The sequence below is a fragment of the Vigna unguiculata genome, chromosome 3 (genome assembly GCF_037176805.1).
Source record: "Vigna unguiculata cultivar grain cowpea cultivar isolate G323 ecotype 2 chromosome 3, ASM3717680v1, whole genome shotgun sequence".
NCBI lineage: Eukaryota > Viridiplantae > Streptophyta > Magnoliopsida > Fabales > Fabaceae > Vigna > Vigna unguiculata.
The window spans coordinates 17,643,530-17,666,832 of NC_140794.1; the positions used below are offsets into that span (position 1 = coordinate 17,643,530).

Below are 23,303 nucleotides of genomic sequence, written 5' to 3' on the forward strand. Positions count from 1 at the left end.
TCAAATTTGGTAAAGGAACAAAATTGGGACTAAATCCACTAAAGTTAACTAAAAATGTACGAAAATTGAATAAAACTAACAAAAATTAAGACTGAATTGAATATAACACATGTGAGATAACAATGACACATGACAATATTATTGACTTCATCGGTGATAGTTACTTTACATGTGACTATCACAATGCTGACTTTTCTAAATATATTTAATTGCATTAACATTGCAATTGTAATATTTAGGAAAGACAATGATGTTACTTTAAAAGTGTTTATCAGTAAATGAATTATTTTTTGCAGAAAAAAAAATGGTTATAGATTATTTATACCTAAACAATAAAAACTTCTATTTAGAAAAATATTTTTTTATAATTATAAACAAACACAAATCAAGTCTTCTAGATTTGATCTTTATATCAATTAACAGAAAAACGTATCAGTTATTTGAGCTGTTTTATTTTGTTTGGTATATAAGGAAGTAAATGTTTGATAGTACTTGCGTTTTTGTTGATTTTCAGATCAATTAAAAAAACACAGAAACTATGTATATGGGTTTTGGAAATCCGGAAGTCACATGTCACGAAACACATATCCAAAACATACTAGAAGTCTTTTAGAAGGAACAATTTAGAGAGGGAAATTCAATAGATATAGCAATTTAGTCCAGGTCAGAGATTATCTACGTGGGTCAGCGTTTAGAACGCTTATAAGGGTAAATCCTCGTCTAAGAAAAGTTCTTAGGAATAAAACACAATAAAAGTCTTCTAGCCACGGCACTCCTATCTTCTAGTACATTCGTTATAGTTTAAAATCCATTTGGAAATTATAGTGTTAACCCTAATATCAACGAGGTCAAAAGCCGACTTGACATCAGGTTCAGTACCGGTGAGTGCAAAAAGGCCGATTTAGTTGTTAGATTTAATATTTGGATATCACTATATTAGAAGTATGAGACAGTAAAAGAGGAGGTTAAAGTTCATAACTTAGTAATTATTTAAAACATGACAAAAACATGAATTAAATGAAAAAATTTAATGAACATTGAACAGGAGGAGAATCCGAGGAGTCACAAAGATAAATATAAAGAAGGATTTCGATGAAGGTGAAGATAAGACACTTTGAATGTTTTAACTGATGTAACTATGAACCCTTTAATTAGAATAGAAATACAAAATTAGAAGGTTAATTACAATTTTCATCTCCAGTTATTTTAAAGAATTGTGTTTTATCCTTAACCTAAATATATCTCTATTTTGTTTCTTTCCTTTGCTATGAAAGAAATGTGGAATATTATTCCCAATAAATGATATGTGGAGGTTATATTATAGTTCATTATGAGACTCTGTTTTTGTTGCAGGATAAAAACTCCCATGTGTAGCTTGCTGGAGATAACATTTTACTTGAATTTCATAAAACAGAGACCCATAATAGGTCTATATTTAGTTTAGGAACCAAAAATAATTTTTTATCTTAGTTTGCAAACGAAAAATATATGAGTTAAATATGTTTTTAATCCTTTAACTTTTTATGAAAATTGAAATTAGTTCCTTTTTTTTAAACTTTAACCTAATTTAGACTTTTAAGTTTAGAAATGCGTGAATTTAGTTATTTTAACCAAATTTTATTAAATTTATTTGACATTTCAAACGCATTTCATGATATATTTGAGTTTGTTCACACGGTTTGACACATTTTTTCTTTGATATTAATTGAGAAAACACGTTTAAAACATCAAATAAACTTAACAAAATTTGGTTAAAAAGTTTAAATCCATGTATTTCTAAAAATGAATGACTAAATTGATCTAAAGTTCCGAGGAAAAGTTAATTCAAATTTTCACTGAAGGGACCAAAATTATATTTAACCCAAAATATATTTAATGCAAAGAAAAAAATTACCTAATTTTTTTATGCAAATGAAAAACATTTGTTCAATTCTAATCCAAACTTAGTTTGAACAAAATTAGGTTATACTTAATCTATTTTCAGGCAAGTCAATTCAGACTAAGATGACTCATATCGAGTCAAGTTGGATTGGTTTAGGAAGAGACTAAGTTTGTTTGGGTCAGTTCCTGGTCAAGATGGGTGGGGTTGGGTCAGGCTTAGGTCAAATATGTTGGGTAGGTTGGACACAAGTTAAGGTAGGGTCTAAGTTAAGCCAAAGTTGATTGTGTCCAAGACGTGTTGATTTGAATTGAGCCCACATTGGACCGAGTTGAGTCAAAACCGTATTATGTTAAGTCAAATCAAACAACTAGCAGGTGGAATAAAGTTAGGCTCACCTTAGACCAAGTCAAGTTAGGTAAATCTTAAACAAATTTGGTCAAATACACTTTGGGTTGAGTCAAGTTGGACGCACCCGAGTCAAGTAAGACCCATGTTAAGCTAACCGAAATTGGACTAATTATGTCGAGTTGAATCAAGTTGAACTCACGTCAAGTGAAGCACACATCGAGCTTAGTCAAATTAGTTTAAAATTGATTTAAAATATTAATTGATCAATTTGCAATGTAAAATATTTTAAAAAAACATTTAATTTTAAAAAGTATTTATAGGATTTAATTGAATTTTTGTTGTGAAAGAATTGATCTTGACCCTGATCCACTTTATGTGGTCACTTTCTAGGTTGAGACGTTTTTAAGTCATTTATTTGGTGGAGTAATAAAAGGAGACTTGTTTTAAGGTTGATTGAGGCCGGTTCATGGATCATATAGATCAAACTCAAAGTTTTAAATTTAACACTAATGAGATATGAGTCAAACAATTCACTATATCTGCAACTCAAAATTTAGCCTCAGAGGATACAAGGAGTTTTTAAACAGTCTGTAATGTGAGACTATTAAGTGTAGTAAGAACCTAAGTCTTCCCGTAGAAGTCTAAGGAGAATGACAAATCATCTCAATAGAGGACTTAAGGGAGTCTAATGATAGAATTATTGTCAATCACCATGTATCCCAGACATTGTCTATTTTGGAGTGTGTGTTCTGTCACGGTTTTGTCTTTAAAAAACATCTTAAAATATAAAAGAAGAAAGGATATTGACTTCGATGTGAAATTACTGGAAGTGATATAAATAGTAACCATATTATTTCTAAACGAACGAATCCTTAACTATCATTATGTCGTATCTTTGAGTTAGGTTAGTAGTGCAAGGAAAAACTATAATAAGCTCATCTCCATTATGTTATAGTTTTATAAACAAATAAAACGGTGGTAATGATAAGTGCGGGGGTGTTTTAGTGGCTAATGAGAAAAGAGGAGAAAAGAAAAGGAAAGAGAAAGAAAGAGCATGATGCAATGTGCAGGTTGGAAAAGATGGGGAAGTTATGGGAGTCCATATGAATGAATATGACAAAGGTGGCTGGGTCAATCAATGGTAAAGAAAAATATCCTCTATAGTTGAATCAGATATAATAATAGAAAAAAATTTATATCACCAAAAGACATAAAGCTAACGTTAAATATGAACAGAAGGGGACCACTTTCTTTTTTGTAGTGGACGCAAAACGACCATTAAGGAAATTCTATTTTATTTGAATTATAAACGAAAAAAACCGATGCATATTTATTATTCATGCTCTAGCACAGTGAGTGGGACCATGATGAGAATTTATGAAGATAAAACATAGCTAAAATTATTAGCCACATTTTGATTTTATTAGTTGTTTCACGTTTTGTGCAGAAGCATGCGTCTGGTTGAGTTCTAGCTGGTGGGTCTTGGCAGGTAAAGTAGTGATTGCTTTTCTTGTCTATGATGTTTGGTTTGGTCATTTTTAACATCTCAGAGAGACAGAGGGACAGACACAGACACGTTCACACTTACTGATAATTAGCCCTTATCAGTTAAAGTTAAGCAGTGGCAAATACAACCTCAAATTCGACAAAAGACGTGGTTCATGTCTTTATGTTATCTCTCTCTCTTATTTGCTTTCCCATAACATAACTCTTTTTCTTTCTCTCTTTTTCTCTGTCTGTCATCTTATCTATCTCTCCTTTTAATTATTCACTCACCCTTTTACACTGCTTCATGCTAAAAAACATGGTACCCTCTATTGTTGGTTGTTGCTCATACTCCTCATACTCACAACTAGGTGCCTAGAAACAGCATGTGAGGGAAGGAGCCTGCGGATTTTTCGTACTGTACTATGGTTTCTTATGTAAGTTCCTCTTTTTCACCCATCTAATCACTCAAAAAAAAAAAAGATTTGTTTTTGGTTATGCACTTTCTTCTAATTCCTCCCTGCATTTTAACCCATTCTTCTGCTGCTTTTTTTTTCTCCTTCTTCACTCTCTTTCTTTCGTTTCACTTTTCCTTTGATTGCTCTGCTGCTTTTCTCCTATTGTGTTTTCATGAAGGTCCACTTTGGCTTGCAAGAAATGAAAAGTTTTTATGCTAATGTTGAGGGTTTTGTGTCTGGTTTATGTGATAACCATTTCTGTGATGGGTAATTACAGTTTTGTCAGTTTACTGAGAAAAGAAAAGGATTATGCCTACTAGTTGAGTATCAAAATTTTAGATCTATGTTGTAAAGTTCAAGCAGAAGCACCAGAGTTTATGTGAATAACTTCTCTTTTCTTTTCTTGTGTTCTATTGTTTAGTGATTTTCTTAAAATCTTAATTCCTACTGTTCTTCATCTTCTTTTCTCCTATGACCATTCAAGGTGATAATTACCTGTTCGATTTCCATGTTTTAGAACTGCTTTTGGGTGGTTAATTAGTTGATTATAGAATTATCTGGCTAATCTCTGGAGTTTATTAGATTTCTCAAGTTTATGTTAATAACCCTCTCGAGTGTTCTGTTAAACCTATCTGATTTAAAGAATACAATTTTGCAACTCCACCAAATTTCTGACATGACCCTTTTCATCTCAGTATATTTGAAAATACCATTTGCTTTTGCCAGCAAATGAAGGATTAATAGCTGTAAAATTTGGCATGGTAAATACCTTGTAGACTCATGATTGGAGGACAATTCCACAATTTACTATTGATCGGAACAACTGTTATAGGTCACAACAACCGACAACAAAAAAATGCTACTTTTATACTTTTGCTTAAATTAGTGCACCATAGAATCACTTATTTTTCTGCTTGAATTAGCATCAATGAGAGAAAACTTTAGTGGGAATCTGCAGTGTCTTGAAGAAAGGGAATGAACTGTGCTATGACCAACTAAATAGCCACCGAGGTTGTCTTATTCTAGTATTTTACTTAAAATAAAATGTGCTAAACATCATTAGACGAACTAGATTCTACTAAGTAAAAGAAAAGATATGAAATACATAACATAATAATGCTCATTTAAGTATCATCAAGGGATAAGGAACATGAGGTACATTTTGCACCAAATCTCCTGTCGTAAGGACCCACAAGGTACATTTTGTATTTAAGTCTTATCTTGTATCCAACGTATGTTTCCATTGTTGTACGAAATAAATAAATAAAAAGATAGCAAAAAAAATCTATTTCTGTCTAGTTATTCTTCTTGGGTGTTTATTCTTGCATTAGTACACATTCATCTGAAAACATTTTCGCTAAATTGTTGTTATGAAAAGCTTAAAAGATATGAAAGAAGAAAGTCCCTCTGATTCTTCATACGTCCTTCAATTTGCATAGTCTTCTTACATTGCCTTGGTATGGATGCCTCAATTAACACTTGAGTTCATTTAAGGACTCTGTTTTTAAGGGGAAGAACCAAATTTTTTTTGTTGTAGCTTCAATTCCTTGAGTTAGTGGGTGATAAACTAACTAATAGAGATTGGCATAGCAGAATGGTATGTGGATAACGTGACAATGCATAACATAATTCTAGAAATCTGTCTGAGAAATAGGGTCTCTGCAACAAGAAGAAATCATATTTGTGTGAGAAATAAGGCCAAATTTTGTTTCTGTTACTTCTATACATGTTACTACATCACTTATTCTTATGTCCTCTTATTTTTTCAATATTCATTCCCTAACTCTTATATGTATTCTCTTCATCTTGGTCATAATGGAGAAATATATTCGTTTATAATATAGTATTTTACATTAGACAAATGTTATGGATTCTAAGGGACTGTTTGAGAAACTGCATAACTGAAAAATCCATTGGTAGGAATTTTTTGTGGTTTGAATTTCTAATCTCTTGGGCATTATTCTCTTTCTACCATTCATGATAGGTCCCTATGAAGAAAGACAAAAATAGGCATGTTAGACAACAAGAAAATTTGGTAACTATTTTTCTGGTGAGGAGATATTTTCTTTAAAGTGGCACTACTGTAAATGAACTGTTACATGTGGTGTGAACTGTGTTTTCTCTTGATGAAATTCATATGCCAACTGTTACTTTTGGGTTATTGCTCTATATTTCAGCAATGATAACACTTTGTACTCTGTTAGCAACACTTGAATAACATCACTCGCATTATGTTGACTGTGTAAGCATCTTAATATGTATCTGATTTTCCTTTGTTTTGTGGAAGGAATATTCCACATAATTATCATCAGTAACACTTGCTCTATATCTTCTTATGTTTCTGCAATGATATTTTTACTTTGGTGATTAGAGTAGTTATATTTTTTGCACGCACGATGGATAAACACAATAGAAACCATGCAGTTGCCTATGTATAGGACCATGCAGTTGATGCGAGGCTAGATATGTTATATGATTGGATTGGCAGGGTTTGCTCTACTTCGATTGCATATTATTGCCACTTCATATTAATGCCAGAATTTTGTATCTTCCATTTTGCAAACACAAACAAAACTCTGAACCTTACATATAATGTGTTTGATAAAATGCAGACAATGGTATCATGGTAAGCTGAGTAACGGATTTGTTCCACCCAAGTGCCTTCTGGGAAAAAAGTTAACTCTTAACAGGTCCATACAACATGATGACTCCAAACTTGAACTTGGAACCTGAAAATCATTCAGAAGGAAGTAGCCAGGTGGCATCGAATGTATCCTTGCATGAAGCATCTTATGATCTTACAAAGGGCAGCACCACCACTTCCTCCTGTCTCACAAAGGATGAAACTGATCCAGGTTCTGTTACCCTTGACTTGACACTCAACTTCAATTCCAGTGATAGTGAGTTGAAAGGTTCTAGTGATGCTAGCAGTGAAGTGGGAGCTGAACCTCCTGCTTCAGCATCAGCAACAGCAACTCCCAGGGTTTTTTCTTGTAACTACTGCAGGAGGAAGTTCTATAGTTCGCAGGCATTAGGGGGCCATCAAAATGCTCACAAAAGGGAGAGGACAATGGCTAAGCGTGCATTGAGAATGGGAATGTTCACTGAGAGGTACACAAGTTTGGCATCTCTACCTCTTCATGGTTCACCTTTTAGGTCTCTTGGTCTTGAAGCTCATTCTGCAATGCACCAAAGACACGTCTCATCCTCACTGAGAACTCCTGATATGAGAGCCGCTGCAAGATTTGAGAGAAACCATTTTGGATCACTGGTTTTCGTGGAAGATGATGATGTTGGATTGTTTTGGCCTGGAAGTTTCAGACAGGTAGACCAGGGAGCTGGTGTTACTGAAGGACATGTTCAGAGCTCAAATCCCAGTCTTGTTCCAATTGTGCCTCCTCCACCACAAGCTTCTGCATCTCCTGATCTCACATTGAAGCTTTGAATTGACCTCAGAATGATACATACACAAACAAAGGCCTCACAGAGTAATAAATAAGTGGCTAAGAAGTGACTCATCATCCATTGCTTTACAATCACATTTCTCAACCACTCATTTTCATTGTGAGGGGTTTAATTATCAGAGTTTTATGTATGTGTGTATGCATCACTTCTCTAAGAGTTTTTAGTATTTGATTCTCTTCCGAAGTTAAATATTAATTAATAGGCGTGCACTGTACAGTGAGATGTTTATTTCCAATGGCCATTTTACCTTATTTAATCTCACATTATCAATGGCTTCTTCTCGTCTGTACTTTACCTCATTATTGATGATTCTGGAGTAAATGTTTAACATCTAAGTGCTGTTTGATAGAAATATGAGTATGAATGTGATTCAATAGTTGGTGGATTTTGCATGCAGGAGTTCCAATCTTAATAGAAACACGTATGATCATGGCCATGTTATCACACCACCTCGTTAAAAACTATTACATCATAGTTTAAAGAGGACTCACATTCAGCGGAAAAAGAAGAATAGAATCTAAAAAAGTGATGATTAATAATAGTAATAGCTTTTTACCTCCAAAATAAGGAATCAGTTAAGTCATATAAACGCTACCTTTGAAAAGTATATTTAAGGAAAAATAACCTTCAAAAGTTGTCCAAGCATATATATATATATATATATATATATATATATATATATATATATATATATATATATATATATATATATATATATATATATATATATAACACAAAAGATTTTTTTTTCCGTCCATGTTGACTTCGCGTGTTAAAGTTGTTTGTGAAGTCCATGTCATTTGAAAGGGAGCGTCTTGAGCATAACTTTGATATAAAAAATTATAAGAGAACCAATTTGCAATGTTGGACTTTATTTCACGGATCTTTGCGCAGAAAATACTAATTTTTCGGCAAAGTCGACTCCTTGTGGTTGAAGATTTTCATTCATGTTCTAGTGGACTTCAAATGGCACAGGTGGTGAAAGGAATCAAACATTCAATGGAACAAAGATAATTCTCACAAGGGTGGTTTTGTTTTCAAATTAAACGTGATTTTACCCTGTAACTTTTACAAAACATAATTATTTGCTTTTATTTTAATATTAAAAACTTAAATAGTTATTATATTTTTTAAAACATATATTTCAACAAAAAACATTTTTTTTAACCAGCAACAGAGGCAGTAATGACAACCGTATATGAATAAAGTGTATTTATTCGTATCAGAGATATTCAAATGTTATTTGAGAGAAAGATTACAAGAAAATAATTAAAGTCATAAAGAGAATAAACAAAACAACTATTTCTTACACCTTTTTGTTGGTTATATATATAATATTTTTATCGGCTTGAGTGCAGACTTCTAGGTGGACCTATTTTTTGTTATTTCATTTTATAATCTCAGAAATATTTCTTCAGTGGTGTTAAATTCGAAGAATTCAAAAGCTGTGATCTTCAACAACTTGATAAGAGGCAAAAATTGCTAACAATATTTAGTGTACTACAAGGTGTGACGATTTTTTCTAGACCGCATAAATTAATAGTTTTGACGAGAAACGAATCCTCTTCAAATTTGATAAGTAGTGAGATCGATGGGTCATCAACTTTTAGTAATTATAAAACTCAATTAGAAAATGTGAAAAAAAAAAAAGAATGATGAGAATACGCAAAACATGTAGAAGAAAGTGTTAGACCAAGGTCATTAATAGTTGACTCGCACATTTCAACAAAAAACTTTTGACAAAGGAGACCACCTTTTATGTTAAATTTTGGTGATCACTAGAAAGGATTCCCATTATAAGGACAAAAAATTTCAGAAGTGAGAAATTAGACTTTTTACATATAAATTATTTCCCAAATTTAATTGACATAGATGTATTTTTTTATTTTTATCATAAATATTTCTTTTGAAGAAAGAGTTGATTCTTTTATTTTTATTATAATTTTTTTAATATAATTTTATTATCTCTCACCTATTTAAAAAATGATATATTTATTATCATCGGATGTATTTAGTAACCAAATTTATCATATACAGAGAAAAACAAAGAGTTTAAGAAAAGATAAAAAATTAATCTATTATAAAAAAAAATTGATCAATTTAAAATATTTCTTAATTCTTCAATTTCATAAAAGTGTAATTTGATTTTGAAAAAAATGATAAATTAAAATTGAAAATTATGATAAAAAGAAGATGTGGAAAAAAGATAAATTCAAGATAAAGAAAAAAAAAGAGCGAAGGTTACACGTAATCTTATAAAATTTTAAGATAACTTTTCTAAAGTTAATATATATAATATACTAATATATAAATATAATTTTAAAATATATATGAAAAAAATAAAATGAGAAAACTTTGAAAACCGTGATGTGCGTCACGTAGAAGGTCTGCAAGTGACGGAAGGTATTATATAAGAAGTTGAGTGCATCAACTTTTACTATAACTCTAATAGAGGGAAAAAAAATCACTCATAAGTCTTAACGATCTTAATAGATATCTTATCATGTTAAACTAACTAACAATTTTACGTAGAATTATGACGTAAATTGCACGAGTTTTCGCTATGACCTTTCAATAACTTTATTTGTTATAACAAAGCGCGACAATAATAAAATATAGGCATGTTCATATTTTCAGCAAGGAATATTTACTTTGTAAATATTTCATTCCGTAAAATTACTCTCAACAAGGAGTGTCTATATTAATATCATTTCGACCTTAATTTTGACCCTAACTCATTTATAAGAGTTCTGAGAACTCGAACTTTTTTTTTTCTCTCGTATGAAAGTCCCTTAAAAGGGACTTAATAAAATATGAGTTAAGATTGAACCATGAGCAATGGTCAAATTGATACATCTGTCCATCTAGCACTAGTATGTCTGACAGTTAAAAATCAAGAAAATTAAGAATTAAATAGACTAATAAATGAGTCAAATCAAAGGTAGAAATTTGTTTCTAAACCAGACCAACATAAATCAAATCAGCACTGCAGTGGCACAAGGTTATAAAAATTGCACCGACAACATTCACCGCTTGCCCCTGCTTCCAAATATTTGTATGACTGCAGCAGATTCTCTTTTAGCAAATGCTAGATTTCATTTAAACCAGAGCTGCTCCTTCTACTTTTAATCAACGGCAGAATTGAGAACAAATGAACAATGAATTGACGTTCTTGCTTGCAATTTTACGTTATAAATTGCCACGTAAATCTTGTATCCAAAAGCCACCTAAGTGTTTGATAATTTGTGCTGCCAACCAACAACACGGCAATGAATAAATTTGTCAGCGTCACAGATCAAGTTTAATACAGCGTATCAAAATGTTTGATGAAATGCTATTCAAACAAAAGCCACTGATTTCACAAAAGTGTTGTAATCAAAATGTGGAATGAGCTCTCGAATTGGATTAACTTCACCGACAAAATCATACAGCTTTCAAATTTAAAAGGCACCGCAAATGAATCAAGTTACTTGCATGTCAGCTCCTAATCAATTGCCACGGAATGAACCACAACTCTCTTGCTGCCCCAGCTGTCTGATAATTACAGCAACAATTGTTCAAACACCTTGCCTGCAGCTTCAACAATCCAGCTGCACAAATCTACCGCTTGCCAATAATTGAATGATTGCACCGAACAAGCGCTTGGATTCCCGAATTTCAAATAAGCATAGCACCTGCTTCGATCAAACAATTATTTTGAAAGAAATTAAGTTGAACCTTCAATTAATGGCACCGAATGAAATTACGATCAGTTAAATTGAAATTGCCAGCTCAAAGTCAAATATAAAATGCACGAACCACCGAACAACAATGCGTCTACTAAATTGATAGAAGAGAGTCATCCAACATTGACTCCACAATGAATATCAAAGGCACTGAAAGCCGTGAAATGCTTCAAGCAAAGTAATCGCATTGAGTTGTTTCGCGTTCCCGAGAAATTTGTTTACGTTAAAAGTACCCAACAGAACCACAATTCTTGCGAAAGAAATGACTTCACGTAATCACCATATTCATTTCACGTTTCACGCTCGGATTCATAAAAAAATATCATGAATCACTGATTGAAATTTCAGAGTTACAATAAATGTAAGGAATTCAACCTTGAAAGTTTCACGATGGTTAAAAAATGAGTAAAATCAGAAGAAACCACAGTTACATTGGATAAGGTTTTGTGTTGAATAATATTATTTTGGGCTTGCTTATTGATGTCAAAAGTATCAATATCTCCTCTTACAAAAACTTTATACATGGTTGATCTAGGGATGGTTCATACCGTATAAAATAAGTAAAAAATCTTAAAATTTAAAGTTATTTGTATTAAACGTTGTAAGAAAAAACAATCACCTACATCTATACAACTTCATTCCTAAGCTAAGTATTAGAGACAAAGGTGTTCCAATTTAAAAAAATTTGAGGAAAAATTGTTAGAAATATATACAACCATATATAGTACATACGTAGAAGAATTATAGTGAGCTTAAATTCCACACTAAATAAATACAGATTACCCGATTAAATACTATATAAGAAAAAAATTCATAAAATAATATCTCAAAATTTTAACTTAAAAATAGTGTTAATTCTTTATGTAAATTGAATTCAAATCACATCTATATAATATATTTCTCTATGGTTTAGTGACTTTAAGTACTACATTGGATAAAAAGAATTAAACATCATATAAAAAACAAAAAACAAAAAAAAAACAATAAACAATAAACAATAAAAATAAGTAAAAACATCAACATGCAAGCCGCTATTCACTTTTAATTTTCTTTCGAACTCAACAAGTGAATGAGTAAACATGAACAATTGGTAATTACATCACAGTCCAAAATAACACACGTTTTGTACTTCGTTTTTTTTTATATTACTTTTATTTTTATTTTTATTTTATTTTATTTTTTAATTTAATAAAAAATCACATGTTAAGCCAACATTGTTCAACCAACATTGTTCCACGTGTCATTATGTAAAACCCTAAAAAATATTGTTTTAAAAGTTATACTGATTTAAAAATAGTGAGACTCGATTATTTTACTATTAAAAAGATTTTATATAAATAATTTTGTTATAAACGAGTTTCATTATTTTAAAACACACTATCTCTCTAGAAATCACTTTTCTAGAGTTCTCTAACTTCTCTCTAGAAGTTTTCATCTTTTATTCATTTATTTGTTTGAAGATCAAAGACTGCTAGGGTGATCTTCTTGACAAGCTCTTCCTTTTTATCCGATCAGTTTCTTTAACCATGTAAATTGAACTTCTACTCGTTTTCTTATGGGTCGTCTTCTCTATTCTAGCTTGCATGTGACTCTGTTTTGGTTCCATGTGATGTTTTAATCATCAATATGAGTCTTTGTTGGTTAGTGATACTAACAGTAGATCCTAATCGTTTTGTATTGTTCTTAGGTATAGATAGAGCATCTTGTGGAGCTAAGGGTGTTTTGGTGTTCCTTGAGTCTATTGAGCTGTTTGGGTTGATTGAACCGCTTTGTCAGGTAGGGGAAGCTAGTTTTCTGTTAAATTTTGGTGTGAACTGATAATCTTGATAGTTATTTGTAATGTGATTTGTTGAATTTATGAGTTGTATGTTGAATTGTTTGACGTGATTTGTTGGATTGATGAGTTGTATATTGAACTGTTTGATATTTGATTTGTGTTTGGTCTTGATTTAGGGGAAATGTTTGAATTTGTGTTTTGAGTGATTAGGTATCAGTTTCTTTAACTCTCTAAACCATTTGGAATCAAAAACACTAAAGGAAATGTGCCTAATCAATCAATTGCATAGGATCATTTTTTTCCCAAATTGTTGTTTTTGATAGAGTGTCGGGCGCCATTATAGTGCGTCGGGTGCCACTTTTAGACCGTCAGGTGTTAGAAATCATTGTTTTCCAAGGGCTGGGCATCGGGTGCCACTTTTCTAATGTCGAGTGCCACCCTATATTTTTTGGTCTACGTTCTTTTGGTAAAATGAATATTCCCGCTTTGTTAACCGTCAGATCTAGCTGAAATTTTGATAACTGATTCTAAACACATGAGTCTTCATTTTGAGTGGTGGAATCTTTGTTTTGAAGTCTATGGTTAGAGAAATGATTTTCACCATTTTGATGTATTTTATGTATAACACCATTTGCCCTATTTTCCTGTTTTTGTTACTTTAGATGTTCTGGGTATACTTAAACTGGATTTTATAGTCCTTATTACTATAAATTCAATTAAATATATGGTTATGAGCACAAATTGTGTTGTTGATGAAAGAATTTCAAGGAGAAATTCTAAGTGGCAGTATTTTAGTGTATGCATTGACGTGAGGATTCAATATGGAGGTATCATTTCTCTAATAACTACTCACACTCAAGTATAGTAGAGTAGATTATGTCGTGAATAGACGAAAGAGGTCTTAGTCACTGGATTCGATCAAGTTTTAGGTGCGAATGGGATTTACCTTGTAAGTGGTTGGGTGATAACCCCTTGAGGCCAAACTCTGCAGAGTTTGGGAACCACTACAGGTGCACAACACTAGTGAGTCTGATGTCAAGTGCATGTATCCGGATAATTGAATTTAGTGTCAACTTTGTGTGATTATAGATATAGATATGTCATATACCATGTTTGTAGGTTTTTGACATAATATAAATACATGTGTTTTGTGTTTTCCTGTATTGTTCGTCTATTCTTTTGCGATGATCACCTATTTGGTGGGAGCAGATGAAGTTGTAGGTGTAGAGGCACATCTAGTGGATGATGAGCTATCAATTAGAGTAGTGGAAGGTCTAGATGAGTTTTAGTGATTTGTTAGTTTTGTATATGGTTCTTCTTCTTTTTGTTTAGTTTAAGTGCATAAATGATATATTTTCATAGTCTTTTCTATTGTAAGACTATACTAATATACTTTATACACTAGATTACCTGTTTTGAATATTATAATGAAGCATCCTATTTTATTAGTTTTGAGATACTAAAATGGGACGTTACATATTACATTGTGTTATATTCAATTTGGTTTCTATATTCGTTATTTTTGTTCAATTTAGTTCTAATCTTGGAAAGAATAAAACAATTTTGTCCCTCTTCAAATTAAAACCAAATTAATTTTTTATATAAATGTTATACTTATATTTTTATTAAAATTCACATTTTTATGAATTTTTTTTGTTTAAGGTTACATTTTTAAATTAATTTGTAGCCCTAAACAAAAAGTATTAAAAATCATATCAAGTAATAAGGTTACTTTCATTTTTTAACCTCTTAAAATTTAAAAAATTATGTGATTTTTAACATCTTACGATTTTAAACTAAAGGTGTTACTCTCAACTTTTGAAAATTTTATTCAATTTCAAATCAACTTTAACCATAAATTAAAAATATTTAATAAAAATGCAAATCTCAATAAAATATTAATATAATATTTATTTAAAAATTAAATTTGATCTTAATTTAAAAAGGAATAAATTTTTTTATTTTAAAAATAATTAAAACTAAATTGAACAAAAATAACACATGTAGAGGTCAAATTAAATATAAAACATCGATATAATTATGACTTAACACATCATTATTTTAAAATTAAAAAAAAACATAAATTAAAAGACATAAAAAATATAAAAAAGCATGAATCGACAAATATAATTCACGATCTGTTAATTATTTAAATTACATTAATAAAAATAACTAAATTAAATAAAATTAATAAAAATTAGAATCAAATTAATGAGTAAATATTATTAATTTAAATGAACGAAAATAAAAAGTTATGTTTTTTTTCCTTTCTATAAAATTTTGAAAACCAGAAGAGATTGGTTTGAACTTTTATTGGTAGGTAAAGAAAACTTGTAGTTGATACTTTTGACTTGAAAGTATAACGATCGTAACTGAGCATATCTCGTCCAAACGATAGAATTGATATCATATGCAATAAATTTATAAAACAATTTATTTCAAAATTATAAATTATAATTTTGTGAATAAAATTTGACTACGTATTTTTTTATTTTTTAAATTATATATTTTTGTAAATTTTTAAAAAAATTATTTTTCTAGCAAATGTTTTTAATTAATTATTTTTTAAACCTTAATTATAGATCCTTTTCTTTCGTTTTTAAATAAAAGAGTTCCAAATTCTGAATTATTATTTGGATCATTATTTTCCATTATTCATCATTCATTATTAATTATAAATAAACTCAAACATTGAAGATCAGAGTTCATTAACAATAGCTCAATTGAAAACATTCAGAAGAGAAACTTTTATGGAATCATTATGAATATATTAAATACGTTTAAAAGAAAGTGATGCGAAGTCGAAGAGGCAAGTGTGTTGAATTGGTCATGCATGGTGGTGAGATAAGAGGTGTGTGCTTCTGCTGTAAGAGGAAAAGTACAGTTGCAGTAAAAAAAAAAAGAAGAAAAAAAAAAAAAGTGGTCCAACTGAGAGTAATTCTCTCCGCTTTCAAGGGTTAAGACTGTAATCTACCACACGCGCAAAAGCATCGCCGTCTTTTATTAAACCCAGTGTGAACACTACAAGAAAAACATGAAATTCCTGCCGTTGCTGGCTGAGTAATAGAAAAAGAAAATAAACTTTCATTCTCCCTTTATTTTCTGAATTGCCCCGTGAATCTTCTCTTTCTCGTAAACCTTCCCTTCCCTCGTTCATTCCTCTGGCCATGATTGGAAGTAAAGATCGTGTTGCTGAATCGGAGGGTGAGAACTCTAGGAGCAAGCTTTCAAGACACTATTTTGGGGCAAACAAGGAGTACCCAGATGAGAAAGGTGTTTTATTTCTGAGAGATTCACAGGTGGGTTGTGGTGGTGGTGGTGGTGGAGGTGTTGATGGGGTTCTTCGTCCAAAACCCACCGAGGTTGTTGTTGGGAGCTCGGGGTTCCAAGAGTTGACCCTCAGCTACCTTTGTGACAACCCAAAACTCAGTTTTTCCGAGAAAGAGAATCCTGGTAAAAGCTTGCTGAGTTCCTTTGAGAGAATAAGCCACAAAGGGAAAGAGGTTGTGGTTTGTGAGAACTCAAATCAGGATGGGAAATGGGTGGAAAGAGATTTCCTCAGCTTGAGTGAGCCACGAGAGGATTCTTCAAAGAGATCCCTTGAGGAAGTTGTTGAGAGGGAGAGTAATAAGGAGAAGAAGCAAAAACTGGAGACCCTCAATCTCTCTCTTGCTTTGCCTGATGTTGCTCTTTCCCTCACAGCTTCAAACGCCTTGCAAAATGGTGATCAACTAGTTAGGAATAAACCTTGTAGGCCATCCACTACTCACACTTCATATTCCAATGACTACACAGCAGCTTCTTTGTCTTACTCCTATTCCCACCCCTTCTCCCACAACCCAAGCTGCTCACTGACCCGCAATTCAACCGATAATTTTGAGTACTCTGTGAGCAAAGATGACCAAATTTGGAACTGTGGGGAGGGGACCAATGGGTCTGTGCACAGTAGGTTCAAGCCAATAGGAGATGGGGTTGCTTTGACCAGCCATGGTGCTGGTATTAGTTCCTTTATGCAAGGTAATAGTCAGTATAAAACTACTAGTTCAGATAACCATTCTTTTTTCCCTTCAGAGTTGCCTGCCAGGCCAAGGCTTGAGGCTCAGTCGGGGGACTCAAGGGGTAGGAACTCTGAGAATCTGAGAATCTTGGATGGCTTGGATGATGGGAAGGTAAGGAAACATTCCAGACCAGAGAGAATTGTTAGGGAGATTGTTTCAGAGTCTATCACTGTCATGGCATTGACAATTCAGGAGCTTACTGATGATGTCATAGCATCAACTAAGGAATACTTAAAGAATCTCATTGAGAAGCCTGAGAAGAAAGAGGAACTGGTAAGCCTTCAGAACCGGCTTGATAGAAGATCTGACCTAACAAAGGAGAGTCTTTCAAAGTGCCACAAAGTACAGTTAGAGGTTTTGGTGGCTCTCAAGATGGGGCTTGCCAGCTTCCTATCTAGCAAAGTTCAGTTGTCTGAGATGGTAGAGATTTTCTTGTATAAGAGGTGTAGGAATGTAACCTGCATGAGTTTGCTTCCTGTTGATGATTGTGACTGCAAGATTTGTTCAGGAAATAAGGGCTTTTGTAGTTCTTGCATGTGTCCTGTCTGTTTGAACTTTGATTGTGCAAATAGCACTTGTAGTTGGATAGGATGTGATGTTTGTTCTCATTGGTGCCATGCTACCTGTGGCATTCAGAGAAATCTTATCAAGCCTGGACCTAGCTTGAAGGGGCCTTCAGGGACCTCAGAGGTTCAGTTTCATTGTCTCGGATGTGGACATGCCTCGGAAATGTTTGGTTTTGTAAAAGACGTGTTTCTGTGTTGTGCAAAGGATTGGGGTCTTGAAACCTTGATGAAGGAGCTTGACTGTGTAAGGAGGATCTTCAGGGCAAGTGAAGATCGCAAAGGGAAGGAATTGCATGTTAAAACTGATGACTTGCTATTAAAGCTTCAAACTAAAATGGTATCTCCTTTGGACGCTTGCAATTACATCGTACAATTTTTCAACTGTAAGCGTCTGAACTTGGGTCTTTCGTATTCATATTTAAATTTGTTTGGATTTAGAGATAAAAAAAAATTGCTTCTTAAATAAGTGCTAAGGGGACAATCATAGATACAGTATTTAAGTGCCATGGATGCACTATGACTGCATAATGATTTGCTTGGCCTCGCTGAGGAGTAAATGATCAATCCATCCTGTTTGATGGGATTGAGTTAAAAAATCATTTCATCTGTTAACTTTTCAGCTCTTAATAGGGTATATTCTAGTGTTGTAGTTGCATGAAGACATTTTCACATGATATGAATGGTTTGCTTGTAGTACCATTATTTATTGGAGATGAGTAAGAACCAGTGGTTCTTTTCTGTGATTTGGTGGGATTGTGAATAAGGGAGGTTTAAGTGTGTATGCTGTGGTGTAGGTAAAGCATTACTGTTGATAAAAATTATTGTGCTTCTGACAGATAGAGATACACGGATTGATAAAAAAGGAGATACTAAAAAATTATTCTCTCTTACAAATTACTTACGAAACATTATTATGACACTCCTTACTGTTTTTGCCTGTCCAAGGCCGAAAAATAAAATAAAAATGAGGAAGGACAACCACAGTTTTCTGGCAACGATGAGGGTGAAAATTCAGGGCAAGTTGGAAATGATTTTGGACATTAAGAATGAGAATTGAGAACCATAACTTTGTTAGTGTTTTTAAAACATAAGCTAGCTAGCTTGGTTATCATTATTTTACCCTAAATCCAAATAAAAGAAAAATATCCCAAAATCTGTCTGCTGAAAATTTTGATTATGTGTATCTCTTAAAACAAAAATGTTAATCCAAGAACACACTAAATAGAGGATTTCAATGTCATTTATAAAGTGATTTAAAACTGCTAGATTTGTATCTGCTTAAAGTATTTCTGTATCAGTCAAATCAGGCTTGTTTATTTACCACATCCAATTCGCTTTCACCATTCAATTTGGATATTTACTTCCCATCCCGGGCTGTTGTTTCCTATGTGTAGCTCTATGTTAAGAACAATATTGCAAGCATTTGATATCCCAGCAAATCCATGATTTATATATATCATTGGAATCATCTTGTAGTCTTTAAGTCTGTTGAGCTTAATATTACATTTGATGAAGTTCAATAAGTTTCTCTTATCATATATTGAATAAATAAAGGAGGAGGAATGTTATTTTTAACACTGAACTTACTAAACTCCAACCGGTTATTGTCTTCTGATACACAATTTTCATGAAATGAATAATATATTATGTGCTACATTGAACATCCATACCTAAAACACCATACATGCTTAGTTTTAAGCATTTTGGCATCTTCTTCACTTCCTGTTGAAATATTTACATCTTATCATTGCATTTGGTACTGAAGTACTTCAATGAGATGTGAAAGAATGGAATGTCATTAGCTTCATTGGAATGACAGTGGTTTATAAACATAAGTTGCTTTTATGGTACTGTTGCATTTACCTCTTTGACATTGTTGAATGTGTTTGATGAAATAGATCAAATTACATGTGACCCTGTGATTCTCGTATGAAATGTCCTTATTTAGCTTAGATTAAATTACTACAATAATATCTAACTCAGATGATTCTTCTGATAAACAGACGCAGATAGCATGCCAGATTTTCCTGCTTCTGCTGGTGTTTCTTCAAAGGATTTGGCAGCCTCTCAAACTAACCTTACAAAGGATATACCATCTCTTTCAAAACCTAACCCTCTATTACCAAATTATGGGTATGAGATGGGCTATTCTAGGTCACATCCTGATGCCATGTCAAGGGAAGTAGTTCAGAAAGACCTCAAAGCTTCCATGTTGAGTGAACTGAAAAATGAGGCTGATTTCCATTTGGGGGCCTTATTAAGAAAAGGTGGACTTGAAAGTTTGGGAAGCATTGTGAGGATAAAGGAGGCAGAAGCCAGAATGTTCCAAACCAAGGCAGATGAAGCAAGAAGAGAGGCAGAAGGGTTCCAGAGAATGATCAGGACGAAGACTGCCCAGATGGAAGAGGAGTATGCTGAAAAGCTTTCCAAACTCTGCTTGCACGAGACTGAGGAAACACAGAGGAAGAAAATGGATGAACTCAAAGTCTTGGAAAATTCCTATTTTGATTACTATAAAATGAAAAAGAGAATGCAAGAAGAGATTGATGGTTTGTTGCGGAGAATGGAGGCAACAAAGCAGCAATGGGTTTAGTTTATACCCTTTTTGATGTTTTTTCTTCCTCAGAATTCTGCTCAAATGTGTGTAACTTATTGATATTCCCTGTCTTGGTATTCTGGTTGTTCCCAGAATGGATGGCTTTCAATTGATAAATTCAAGTTTTTGGTGTTTATTTAATCTTTGTTCTTGTTTCCTTCATTAATGGAGAGAGCACAAATGTGTGAAAAGCTTTGCACTTTCTGTTACTGTTTGTACGAGACTTGTGTGGCTAAAACTTGTAAATTTTGTATTAATCACATACCATTGTTGCACATAGATTTATGTCATTGTTCATTTTAACATTGCCTTTAAGAAATTGGTGTCCTATAAGTAGTCTTAAATCCAAATTTTCCCATAAAACTGTGTTACATATTATGAGAAAGTTTTGCTGCTAATAATAAAGAATACGTGTAATTTCATTAAAAGAAAGTTGTGAAGCGTGTTATTATAGAAATATCCTCCACTAAGCAGGAGAGAGAAAAGGTTGACATGATTAGTTTTGTTAATCTCGGTGGATGGAGCATAAAGGAGAGGAAAATGCTAAAAAGCACTTTGGCTATGTTATGTGGTTCTTTTATTTTGTCACCGTTGATTGCGGTTTCTTCCACCAAAATATGCATCTGTTTATGTTTATGGTGTGTTTTGCAGCTCTCAGTATTGGAACTAGTTCACTAAGGTGACAATGAAAGGGAATCTGAATACATTCATAGTTTCATTTATATCAGTAAGTGACATCCAATCCAACCAATCTGATTTCCTTTTATTCTTATCTGTTTATTTTATTTATGAGGTCTACACACTTTCAAGTTCTATGATATTATAAGGCAGAATCGAATTTATATCATGCTTGAGAAATGTAATCATCATACTCTTTGATTGATACCATCTCAAATTGAAATAACAACTAAGAAGTTAGATACTTCTATTTCCTAGTGGAACTAGTTTTTTATTTTTATTTTTTTATTAAGTGGAACAAGTTAGTTAATGGGATGCTTAGTTATATTTAATTAAGATTCGACTCTTATATGTACAAGATACTTCTATCAAGGACTTTTAATAGTATTTATGTAGATGTTGGTAAAAAAACATCTTCTTGATTTAAGTGGTGACTATCTTACAAGATCGAGGTGTGATTGAATACACTATTATAGTAGCTGAAACAACGGATTCTCTAGCTACATTATAATACCTCGCCTCATATAGAGGAGGAACTTTAGCTGAATATTTTATTTTATATACTGTGAACGTCACACTTTAATTACTTATGATGATCTTTCCAAATAAGCACATGTTTATCGGCAAATGTCTCTTCTATTACTAAGACCACCAAGTCACAAAACTTATCATATTTGAAAAAAAAATTGAATGTGTTTGATACAATATTCGTCTTAAGTTTTTAAGACTTTTAAGAAAGTTTGTTTCCATACATCAATTAGAAAACACTCTTCACCACTTTTTTTACTTAAATATCATTATGTGCTTTAAATTTACATGGATAGCACAATTTTTATTTTAGTTGGGAATTCGGTCCTCCGGGAGCGGAATCCCAACCTGTGATGTTTTTTTTTTTTCTATTCCAAGTAAGAATTCGGTCTCTTGGGACTCGAATTCTGAACTTGTTTTTTTTTTCATTTTTTTAAATAAATTAGAATTAATATTTTTTTAATTTTTTAATAAAATATATATGAGTTATTTTTTGTTTTCTTTTTGTACAAAATGTTACATTAAAGGTTAAATATATATTTTTTTTTAAAAAAGATCTAGTATTGTGAATTAGTTATTTTAGGTATTATTTTAAAGAATAAATTTTTTTTTCTTTTTGAATTTGTTGATTTAAAAATAGATTTTGTATTGTGTAGTAAGTTTTTTTATGTGCAATTTAAAAATATAAAAGTCAATTTAATTTAAATTTTTTTACTTTGTTGATTAATTTTCTTTTTATAATGGTGATTTTGGAAAAAAAATTATGAATTATAATAGAGGTAACTAAAGTAAAAACAATTAATGTATAATGTTTGAGATGGTGTTGTATTATTTTTTTTATGTTTATTAAATATTTAAAATTAAAAAATATGGTGGAAATACGAATTTACTTTTTATTTATATTTTTATACTTTGATTTCTTTATAAGATTTTTATTGATAAAATTTTTATTTTTTCACACAAATAAATAATGTAAAATTTATTTTTTAGAATTTATAGTAGGTATTACGTTTAAATATAAAGTTAGAATTTATATTTTTCAAATATCCTAATAAATAAAGGACTAAAAATTTGGTTGAAATTAATTATTTTTCTTGATTTCTTGTAACTTGAAATTTTGTTTTAGTAATATTTGTGTATTTTAATTGAAATTTATAAAGCATAATTCAATAGAAATTATGTTTATTTAATGAAAGACATTACAAGTACCATAATTGACATAAATAAATATAAAATCTATTTATAAGGCAAGTAGTTATTGGTCTTGCTATGGATTCAAATAAGGCTGACATGACCTGGTATCCCAAAAAAGTGAACACATCTTATCATAGTGTCAGGTTGCATGTGATACCATTAATGAATTCACTGTGTACGGCCATGTTTTGAAATATTTGTCAGCTTTTCAAGTGGTCAAATTATGTATCTTTATTCGCACACTATCCTAATAGCATTGACAAGTCTTGTCCAAATTGCAGGGTGAGAATAAATTTCTGAATTAAATATCAGCCTTGGCACATCCCAATAAAGTTGACAATTCTTGTCATAATTAGAAGGTGCAAGTGAGGCCATTTATTTCAAATATGCGCCAGCTTTTACAGTGGTCAAATTAAATTTCTTAATTGGCACGTTATCCTAATTAAAGTATTTGTCATCTTTTACAATAGTGATATAATAAATCAGCTTTGGCACCTCCTAATAAAGTTGACAAGTCTTGTCATAATTACAAGGTGCAAGTGA

General features: G+C 31.8%; 2 protein-coding genes and 1 long non-coding RNA gene across 7 annotated transcripts; 2 read left to right on the top strand and 1 right to left on the bottom strand.

Moving 5' to 3' along the window:
- The first annotated feature begins 3,664 nt into the window (after positions 1-3,664).
- Positions 3,665-7,899, top strand: LOC114177693 (zinc finger protein 4-like). 4 transcript variants are annotated; one of them, XM_028063157.2, is made up of 3 exons: positions 3,665-3,719; positions 4,087-4,152; positions 6,786-7,899. In XM_028063157.2, exon 3 carries the CDS (start codon positions 6,875-6,877, stop codon positions 7,616-7,618), a length of 744 nt encoding a protein of 247 aa, XP_027918958.1. In that variant the 5' UTR covers positions 3,665-3,719; positions 4,087-4,152; positions 6,786-6,874; the 3' UTR covers positions 7,619-7,899. The 4 variants fall into 4 exon arrangements, with proteins under 4 accessions (XP_027918958.1, XP_027918956.1, XP_027918957.1 ...); XM_028063156.2 differs by lacking the exon at positions 3,665-3,719 and adding an exon at positions 6,158-6,223 and having other exon boundaries at positions 3,894-4,152; XM_085671298.1 differs by lacking the exon at positions 3,665-3,719 and adding an exon at positions 6,158-6,208 and having other exon boundaries at positions 3,894-4,152.
- A 2,971-nt stretch (positions 7,900-10,870) lies between these two features.
- LOC146887538 (uncharacterized) lies at positions 10,871-11,933 on the bottom strand. Its single transcript, XR_014993719.1, has 2 exons — positions 11,437-11,933; positions 10,871-11,312 (listed from the first exon to the last, which is right to left on the bottom strand). It is a non-coding gene; the product is annotated as an uncharacterized LOC146887538 (long non-coding RNA).
- A 4,225-nt stretch (positions 11,934-16,158) lies between these two features.
- LOC114177406 (protein OBERON 3) lies at positions 16,159-20,501 on the top strand. 2 transcript variants are annotated; one of them, XM_028062733.2, is made up of 2 exons: positions 16,159-18,101; positions 19,768-20,239. In XM_028062733.2, exons 1-2 carry the CDS (start codon positions 16,308-16,310, stop codon positions 19,948-19,950), a joined length of 1,977 nt encoding a protein of 658 aa, XP_027918534.2. In that variant the 5' UTR covers positions 16,159-16,307; the 3' UTR covers positions 19,951-20,239. The 2 variants fall into 2 exon arrangements, with proteins under 2 accessions (XP_027918534.2, XP_027918533.2); XM_028062732.2 differs by having other exon boundaries at positions 16,162-18,147; positions 19,768-20,501.
- Positions 20,502-23,303: the final 2,802 nt, after the last annotated feature.

Bases quoted from the DNA above. Each gene is read 5' to 3' on its own strand.
- LOC114177693 (XM_028063157.2), top strand. From the start codon at position 6,875: ATGATGACTCCAAACTTGAACTTGGAACCTGAAAATCATTCAGAAGGA.
- LOC114177406 (XM_028062732.2), top strand. From the start codon at position 16,308: ATGATTGGAAGTAAAGATCGTGTTGCTGAATCGGAGGGTGAGAACTCT. The intron at 18,148-19,767 runs GTAAGCGTCTGA...TCTGATAAACAG, and splicing joins CATCGTACAATTTTTCAACT to ACGCAGATAGCATGCCAGAT.